Here is a 10,090-nt window from a genome sequence, read left to right as displayed (position 1 = left end):
CATCCATCCATCCATCCATCCATCCATCCATCCATCCATCCATCCATCCATCCATCCATCCATCCATCCATCCATCCATCCATCCATCCATCACCTTGCAGGACTTGACAATGATGACTCCTGAGTTTTTGTAGTTTTTCTTCTTTTTCTGTTTCTTGGGGTTGATACAGTCGAACTCCACCTGAGGAGTGAAAGCAAATGTGAGAGGAAATGTCAGGACAGAAAAAACTATCAGAAACAGACACATTTAGAAAGTGAAAAAGGACAGCAGAGCTGAAAAGAGGAGACAGGGATCTATGACCGGAATTGGGAAGTTTCCAGACACCGCCTACGTTAGCTCCAACTGGACAGGCAAACTTAGAGATTATTTAAAGGCCAATTGTGCTACACTCTGGTGCAGCAAAGTCTTTATATCTGCACCTATGTCTGTAAGGAAAACAGTTGTAGTGATCTAGGTGGAAAAAAAGAGCACTTTTTTCTACAATGGACAAATTCACAGCAACGCACTTTAAATTGAAGAGTCTTTGATCAAAATAGGACATTTGAGAAACGTACTGTGCAAAATCACTTTAAGTCAGCGCCTGATTCATATGACAGGTGGCTCTTAACATTGTGTCGTGTTACTCCAGCTCAGCTAAAGGCTGCTTTACATCTCAAAAGCAAAGCAAAAGCACTTCTCATTTTGTCACCCTCCTTTTTTTTTAGCTGCATCTCCATCCAGCATCACTCTTTCCTGCCTGTGTCGCTATTTGCTTGTTATCCCCACCCCGCTAACGCACACATCTTTATCACACATGAAGGGAGTCAGTGGGAGAAGGAGCCACGAGGCTGCCTTGACACATCCACACAGAGAAAACACAGGGAGCTGCTAATGAATAAACTGTGCTCTGATCTGGAAGCCTTCATATTATCTTCAGCTGACAGGAGGCAGGAGGACAGAAACTCAGAGAGAAAACAGGGATCAGGATTATCAGCAAGATGATGGGACTTAATTGATTTTGGTTTAGTTTAGACAGGATGATGCAGATATGTGGAAGTCCAGTGTTCAATGAATAAATAACATTCATGTAATTGAAATGTTCCAGTCTGTGTTCAGAAGCTGATTTTCTTTTGAGACTTTATCAATTCCTCATGACTGAGTTTCTTAGACAAAATCCTTATGCCCAAAACCCTGTAATCACAGCAGCATTCGGTCTACTTAAAGAATTCATACTACTTAAACATGTATGGCATATGTATTTCTTTAGATTGTAAGAATTACATAAGCCAGACAAAAAACAAAGCAGCATTTAAGGAGTAAAGGAATAATACCTTTTTGATTTGTTCATTTATTTTTAGCAAACTGTGTCACAACTCAGCTAAAGCTCTGTTAAACTGGACAGAAAATCCATCTACCAGTACTTATCAATTAGTTTTAGCTCTCAATTTGTTTTGTGGATTTTGCTTCTGTTGAACTATTTGATATTAAATCTGCAAATAATCAGCTTTGGTCACTGCATTTGGGTCTTCCTCTCAAACCCCCACCCAACTTGACATCATTTAAGAGGAAAAATTTCATTCTGCAGACATTTACGAAGGAGATTCAGATTCTTGGGGAAATGTACTTCTTGTCCTAGTGATTAAACTAGCAGCAAACTTCCATGACTCAGAAACAATATACTGAAAAAGTGTTTAAGAGAGAAATTCTTAGTCAAATTTGTCAAAACTTTTAACTTGCTTTCAAGTGGCCTTTTTTTTCCTCTTCGCTTCATAAGTTTTTTTTTTTATTGTATAAAATGTCTCAATGTTTCTTTCTTTATATTTGACATTTATCAGTTTTTAAGGAAAGCAAGTGACATATTGATGTTTTGCAGGTTTAAAGGTAATCTGGAGGATTTTTGCTAATTTTTGAAAATACCCGCCCTCTCCACTTTTTAAAAAAAAAATGCACCTGCATAACCCTGTACCCGCTGCCGAGAAGAGATGCCTATTAAACCCGTGTGAGAGTGTGCACAAGCCCATTTCTCCTCATGCATGTAAACATATCACCAGAATGATTGAAAATTTGGACCACTAATTTTGATGATCCACCCAGAAAAAGAACATCCTCCACTATATCTTTAGTGACTTTTTTCACTGTTGATTTTACATATAGGGTGATTTAGGAAAAAACAAGCAAAAGAGCAGCAAACCTTCACAGGAATAGGAGTAAGATAATAGAATAAAGGTTATCTACTTGAAAGAAAAGAGAAAATGCCCAACAATTTAGATCTTCACACAGAATTGTAACTTGACAAGATATTATGATTTTAGAGACACTGAATGTCATTGCAGACATGGAGCACAATTGATAACACACACCATTGATAATATTATTGTTTACCTCCACAGAGTTTTGTGCTTCACTCATCTTGGAAACTGTGGTCTGAAACTCTCCAATGAAGTCATGGCCTCCATCATTATCGTAATCATAACACAGCACCTGTCGGTGAGCAGATCGATCAGCCTGTTTCCTCACAGAAAATCCTTTATTCATTCCTCTGGGTTGTTCTTTTCCACATAAGAACAAACATTATCACCAGGCTCCAGGGACTCTTGCAGTATGGTTTAATGTTAATAATTTTTTTTTCTACTTAAAATGTTCATTAGGTAGCGAAATTGACAAAATGAACAAAGAGGTCAGAAGAACCCACCTTAATGCTTCTGTCCACATCTCCATTGCAAAGAGAAACGAGAGGCACAGTGAAAGGCTTCCACGCCGGGTCCAATGTGTTCTTTATGACCTAAAGTCACAGAATTAGCATCATTTGATTTAACTGCAGCAATTATGAACTGTAGCTGAATAGAAGAACACATAAACATGAGCTAGTGGACATCTTTTGCTAATTGGCTTTTACCTACAAATAGCAAAGAAAGGTTACAGATTATTTTAGGATGTTTTGCATGATGAGTTATCTGAGTTCGGATCGTCAGTAAACAGGATCCTCCCTACAACACATCCTGAGCTTGCAGTTACTGCTCCTAGTTTGTTAGTCTTTTTTTGTTCTCTGCACACATTGTAAATATTTTTCCTTTAACCTTTCCATTAGCAGCTGCGGGGATGGAACTTGGTTTCAGCTTAAGTATTAATTATATAATACTAGAGTTAGATAAGCTAATGAATCTCATTTTTACTATTAAAGAAATCTAATTGCATATTTAGCTTTTCAATGAATAACAGAGTCCTACTCAGCGTCCAGTTCCATGGATAGCAACACCACAGATGTCAGATTAAAATCTAATTGGAAGACTGAAGAGTTTTAAGATATGATCCACTTAGGAACTTCAAAGAATCTACTAAGGAGCATTAAACTGAACAGGGGAAAAAAATAATAAATTCAGGTAAATGTTGTTGTTCAGTTTCGCCCACTTTAAACGAGCTGTGGAATTAGAGTGTGACTGCGAGAGATGGGTGTTTTAAGCTATATCATCACCAGACTGGAAAAGTTTTCCTTATTTATTATTTTTTCCCTTTACCTTATGTTTGTTACCTGAGGTCCATTGGATGTCCCTTTGTAAGTAAACATTAACTTGTAGCTTTAATGGGATTTATCTGTTTTATGGTAGTCAAGATGAAAGTGTCATGATGGTTCATTTAGGAGTCAATACTTGTTGCAAGTTTGTTTCTGAATGGTGTTTGTTCTTAGAGAACAAAGCTACTTTGCAAGACATATAAGCAGAGTTTTAAGACTAAGAGCACTTACTGAGAGCAAAGAAAAGACAGACTTTCATAAATTTGAGCACATTTTTGCAAATTTAAATGTGACCATTTTGAAACTGTGTTGTTTTAATTTCACTAAGCTATTTAAGTTATTATACTAGGCATAAGTTGTGCTCCGTGTCTTCTTATGACACATAGTTACTGACAGCAACTAGTATGTGATTCACGGTAGACTGAGTTTAATTCAAATTAAGGACCAACCTCTGTCCTGTGTACCAGCATCCATTTCCCATCTTCTCCCTGTTTATGGAACTCCAGGTAGGGATCTGATTTACCAAAGAAGTCCTGCAAACACCACAATTAAAAAGCTATCGACCTTATTTTCCTTAATTTCTTTCTAAATGTAATAACAACCCTAACATTGAGCTCTGCCAGAATATCATATTAACTGAAGTGGTGCCTTTGCAAAACATTTCAGCTGCAGCAGTTACTATTCTAAATGCATCCTGGTGGTTTAACAGGAGGGTACGCAGCAGGTACACGCCCTGATGAGCTGAAAGCAAATTGAGATTTTGCTCAGCAGTTGCTCTATTCAGTTTAAATTTTGCTCGATTCAGGCAGCTTTATTTTACTGATAGAGAGAAGCAAAGAGAGAAGCTGTGCATGCAATTAAACGTTGCAAGAAACAGATATAAAAAGACAATGAATGACTCCTGTTTAAATGCAGTATTTAAATAGCTCTTCTCAGCAGAGCAGATGTTAGAATCGGACTCAAATGCTAAAACTAAGGCATCATGCACTGTTTATGTATGTTAAAAAATGCACCAGAATTTCTGGAGTTTAAAGACAAAAAAAAATTGGTGTAAAACATTTTCATGGAATGTTTTCTGTGTGGGTTTTGTGTTTGAATTAGTATGCACTGCACTATTTACATGCATGCTTGTTTGTGTATGCATTCTGAGTTTCAGAGTAAATCCACAGGTTTTGTGTTTGTGTGCAAATGTGTGGCTCTTACTGCCCACCTTTTTATCCAGTTTACGCCCACTCAGGGTCAAAGTGATGATTCTGTTGTCAGACAGCTCCTGTGCTGTTATCTGAAGTAAATGCACAGAAAATCACTCAAACACAAACCGTGGAGAACAATCAAAAACAAAAATTGCTTCCCCATTGCAGGAAGCAACAGTGAAAAATTCTATATTACAACAAAAAGAGCAAAACAATTTAAGAGTTTGTTATATTCTATGAAAAACTAACAGCATTTGCTTTATCATTAGTTTATAGTTTTTACTGAAAAAGTAAAAAATCGAAACTGAGTGTCAAGTGTTTTATCTTTTGGAGGTAATACAGTAAACGCTATAAAGACCAAAAGGAAACGGAAAAAATATGTATTAATCTTACCGTGATGGAACCTTTGCCAGCTGGCTTGCCATTGGCCAATATCAACGGTTTGTGAAGTTTCTTATTTGACACGATCTACAAGATAATGTAAAAAGAAAGAATCATCTAAATTCTTAAACAATAAGAGGAATTTGGATCTTAAAGTCAGAGTGTTTACAGCAGCCTATCTTACTCTGGCTTGGTCAATTTTCCTGCACTGTCTACTACTCAAACACTAATTTCGTTCATTAAATTACACCTTTCCAACAGCTGTTACATTGTAGATCTAAGAAAAAGAAAGTCCTGCCGTACCACGCCCAGAGTACAGATGAATTCTCCCAGGAAGTCGTGTTCATAAAGCTGCGTTGCACACTTGTCTTCATCAAACATGGCAAAGCGAAGCTTCTGAATCTCTTCGAAATGATAATCCACCTGGAACTTCACCCCAAACACTGGGTTTAGGTTGTTCACTGCTGTCTCAGTCCGTCCCAGCTAAAAGATCAGGAACAAAGCAGGAAACAACAAGTTTTTAATGTTATACACTTTTTATTTGATTATTAAATGCTTAATGTTACTTAATGTTAAACATACTTTATCTTATATAGGTTGTTGAGTTTCACAGCTTTTATAATGTCTACAATTAAGCTGGAATTCTTCTGTATAGTGGGTGGAAAATTATCCTTATTTTAAATATCAAAATAAAAACAGCATTTCAAAATAGCTCTATTTGTAGTCTTCCCACATGAAATAGAAATAAGACATGCAACAGATTCATGCATGCAAATAGTAGTAATTACTTTTTCAAACAAGCCCCACAACAATGCATCCTGAAAAGGGAACATCCAAAGCTAGGGAAACAATACAACTCTGGAGACAGACGTGGATGTTTTGGTTTTGGGAGAGGAAAATCCAAAAATGTAAAAAAAAAATTGAGATTTCTTATTACAAACTTAGCCCTATTCTGTATAATAAAACGTTGACTTGCTGAAATGTTCTTCCACCAACTTCCCCAATCTGTTAGACCCAAGTTAATTAATTTAATTAAAAGAGTAAAAAATCGTTTTATTCTGCCCCCACAAATTAGGTTAGAATTATGCTCAGGATGAAGGCTACCAGCCCTTTTGCCAACCCGGATTCTAATTGATTGTGACATCTTAAAACCCGAGTTCCAAAAGTAAAAAGTTTCCTTTCAGACTGCTAATGAGTTTCAGTTACCCCATATTATTACCTGAAACTATCTGTGTGTCCCAGCAATTAAACCTCGAGGTGCCAGGATTAAAGGCCAATTTATGCTTCTGACCCATAGCCTCTGCACCCGTCAAATCTGTCTCTGTGCGCGTCCACGCCCCCGCACAGAGGTCCTTCAACCGTCATTGCGTGCCTAAAAAAATCTTGACTACACATCGGACTGTGCAGATAAAAAGCGGCTGTGATTGGTCCTTGGTATGCCTTTCCAGCTGTCTGTGTGGTCCTCCTCCTCGATTAGGTGCTGGGGCGCGCCATTTTTAAAAACCGAGGACAACTGCGACAAAAGTTTTAATCGAGGAGGTTCGGAGGTACAACCACTTGTACGATGCCTCAGACAAATTATATAAAGATGCCAAGGCCTTTGTCGAAACGAAGTTCTTGTGGCCATCCGCGAGTTCTCGAATAGGCTCCCCCCTTGTGCTTTGGTGGGAAACTGCTGTGCATCCTTAGAAATTCCAGACCGATGGTGCAGAAGCATACCAGCAAAACTGGTTTGTGATCAGACCCAAGCGACATTTGATGTGTGCTGTTGCAGAAGTATGATCTGCCCTTAACACCTCTGTGTTTCACTGCTTGGACAGTGCTTTTCAGGCCCAGTGGTGCCCTGGCTCACCCACTCTGCTCCAACTGTCAAATAGAGCAAAATTTACAAAAATAGTCAGCTATTTTGAAAAAAAAAAAAGCAAATTCATAATTTTTGTTGATTAATTATTTTGATTTGTTTTTATGCTTTGTTCTAATTTTAAATTAACGAGTTGGATCAATTGTTCTGGATGTTAAACAAAATTGTTCTATTCATTTATTAATTCATTAGTGACTGTTTCGTAAAAATAAAATCAAGGAGCAAGAGAAGCATAGTTTGCTTTATGATGTCGCTTTCTAATTATACCATACAGAGCCCCACAGAAACAGCCCAGACAGGACACAGACGTCCCAGAGCATGTGGGCGTCTCTAAAAGGACAATCTAAGTCACGGTCTTTACTCTGACTCCACTAAACAAGGTGCACGGATGACTAACTCTCACTGGTTGTGCTACTCTCTCCAGTCTGACTCACAGGGAACTGTTTATCTGTCATTAGATGAGGTCAGTGCATATTTAGCCTGTCATCACATCTGAACTACAGCCTATAGAGGAAGCAGTTTAAACTGATTTAACGGAGATAACAACCGTGAAGAATCACCGTCCTGAGAATGAATTACATCTGTCCATGTGTTGGGTCACTGGTTCTCTGGCTCAGAGCGAAATGCTTCACAGGCACGTCTTATTTCATTAAAGCCTCGCAATGATGAGTGCTTGGAAATTCCTTTTTATTTAACCGATCCTTAGCAGACCTGTGGTTTTCTTTTAGGCTTTCAGTCTAAAACTCTTGTTTTAAGCTTACACAACAAATTCAAATATGTTTTTATTTGTCAAGCAGGCATGTAAAATATGTTTTGTTCTCTGTAGGATTTTGGAGGGAAAAAAAAAAAAAAATACTAGCCAAATATTAATATGGCACATACTGTAGGGCAGCTGTGGCTACAAAGTAGCTTGCCACCATCAGTGTGCGAGTGAATGACTGAATGTAATGTAAAGCGCTTTGATCAAGTCTCTTGACTTGAAAAAGCGTTATATAAGTAAAGGCCATTTACAGGCCATGTGGCACATTTCAGTAAGTCAATAAAAATACTGCGGTGGCATATAGTTACCGTAACATGAATTCAACTTGGATAGACTCACAGAGAGAGAAGTTACAATTAGAAGAGTTTATTGACAAGAATAATAATATATCAGTTTTGGTGCTTAGACACTGGCTGAAGACTTGATTTTCTGAACTTATGGATGATCAGATTGATGGATTTAGGAGAGACAGATGATCAATCTTCCCCACGCTGTCCAGACACTGATGGTGGAATAAGCCCAGGATGAAAGGGATGGAGCCTTTCCCAACATTCCCTCTTGGAGAGGAGAAGGGGTGGAGAAACGGGTGGTAAGCAGGAGGAACATCAGGAACAACTCTTGAAGAAGGAGACCTTTAAGTCGATTGACTCTGGGAGGGGAGCGGTCCTGAGGATGATTGGCTAAAGGTTTGGAGGTAGGACTCCAGCAGGTGATCCAGGTGAGGCTGATCAGAATCTTCCAGATTGAATTTATGCTTAAGACTCATTAATAAAAGGGAATCAAATGTACTTAATTAAAATATGTTAAGAAAACAAAAGATAAAATAATTCCATCCATCCATCCATTATCTGACACGCTTGTCCCGAGTGGGGTCGCGAGGGGTGCTGGTGCCTATCTCCAGCAGTCTATTGGCGAGAGGCGGGGTACACCCTGGACAGGTCGCCAGTCCATCGCAGGGCAACACAGAGACACACAGGACAAACAACCATTCACGCACACACTCACACCTAAGGACAATTTAGAGATAAAATAATTGGTTAAAAAAATTAAGTTCAACTGAAAACTCAACTAATATTGTTTACATAGCACCATCAAAGGCCACTCTGAACAAACGTTTTTAATATCAACTTAGAGTTTTAGCATTACAGTACAACAACATTACAGTGTTCTGGGAGTATATTCCAAATTAGTGAGCATAAGCCAGAAGACCGCGGTCTTGGTGGTTGATCCACTGACATGTCGGTATGGTTTTGGTGCTAAGCCATTCAATCATTTGTAGACTAAAGGAGGTATTAAGTATATTCTCTGCGCCAGTGAAAGGACTGTAGAACTGGGGAGATGGTTCCCTGGGGAATGCCACAGGGGATTTTTGTGTTCTCTGAGGTAAAATTACCTACAGTATACTGACACAAAAGTGAGCAAAATAAAAAAAAGGAGCTTTTGGCAGTTTACAGTACAGGATTATTGGGTTCTGCTGATGTCAGGGTGGAAAATGGGACTACGTTGAGACTAGGCCTGCAACTAACGATTATTTAGCAAATCGATTAATCTGATTTTTTTTTTTTTTTTGATTAATTGATAAATAATTGGATAGCAAAATTTTCCTCAAAGAAGACATTTTGCAAAATTAAACCAGGTGAAACAAATTTTTTTTTTTCCTTGAGGAGTTCTGGATAGTGCATATTGACAGACATAAAAGATTTTTCATTTTTTTCATAAAAGATTTTTCAAATGATTTGGTCATGGTGACAGTGGCATTTCTAGGAACTTTATCCCGGTGTTGCTAAAGCGCTCATTATGCTTCACCCACGGACATTCCACGTGGAAATGAGCCGCCTATCAAAGTGTCTGCAGCCTTTTTCTCTACCCAGCTTTCCCCCTTTTCTGGCCTGCTCCAGGGGCAGGCGTTCAGCACAAGCTTTAAGCTGACACCACCACACTACATCAGGAAGTAGAAAACACAGCTGTTTACAACTTTATCAAAGCCTCTTCATGCAGAGGGACAGTCATTCATTTTCTGGAGCTTTTTCACAATCTGTTGATAGTGGTGATTTTTATGAGCTAACTCACAGGATATCTCTAGATGTTTACATTTGCGAACCCTAACCAGCAGGAGCTGCTGCTCGCTCGCCATCTTTTCCGCATGGATCTGTCCACGTAGTTACAAATTTTCCCAGGTGCCCGATGCAAACAGACAGGTCAAGCCTAAACCAAGCTTCAGTGATTTCCAGAGGGAGCTTTATTAGCATGGTATCTGACAAGTGGCAGTTCCAGAAAATGTTCATAGTGGTTGTCAGGCAGGGGCCAATCTGCTCTGAGGGGTGGCTGAAACCTGATAGATGCCAAAAACCAGTGTTGGGAAAGTTCTCTTTCTACGTGAACTAGTTCAAAGTTCAGTTCACAC

General features: G+C 38.7%; 1 protein-coding gene across 1 annotated transcript in view; it reads right to left on the bottom strand.

Moving 5' to 3' along the window:
* Window positions 1-10,090, bottom strand: part of cpne2 (copine II) — a 60,964-nt gene that overhangs the window by 34,481 nt on the left and 16,393 nt on the right. Inside the window, exons 3-9 of the mRNA XM_015387213.1 lie at window positions 5,369-5,548; window positions 5,078-5,152; window positions 4,702-4,773; window positions 3,941-4,024; window positions 2,673-2,762; window positions 2,363-2,461; window positions 95-181 (exon numbers count right to left, since the gene is read on the bottom strand). Coding sequence (XP_015242699.1) covers window positions 95-181; window positions 2,363-2,461; window positions 2,673-2,762; window positions 3,941-4,024; window positions 4,702-4,773; window positions 5,078-5,152; window positions 5,369-5,548 — 687 coding nt within the window. The remainder of the gene's footprint in view (window positions 1-94; window positions 182-2,362; window positions 2,462-2,672; window positions 2,763-3,940; window positions 4,025-4,701; window positions 4,774-5,077; window positions 5,153-5,368; window positions 5,549-10,090) is intronic.

Source organism: Cyprinodon variegatus, unplaced genomic scaffold, assembly GCF_000732505.1.
Source record: "Cyprinodon variegatus isolate N-32 unplaced genomic scaffold, C_variegatus-1.0 Scaffold388, whole genome shotgun sequence".
Lineage (NCBI taxonomy): Eukaryota > Metazoa > Chordata > Actinopteri > Cyprinodontiformes > Cyprinodontidae > Cyprinodon > Cyprinodon variegatus.
The sequence above is the reverse complement of the archived record's forward strand: the minus strand, read 5'-3'. Positions and strand labels throughout refer to the sequence as shown.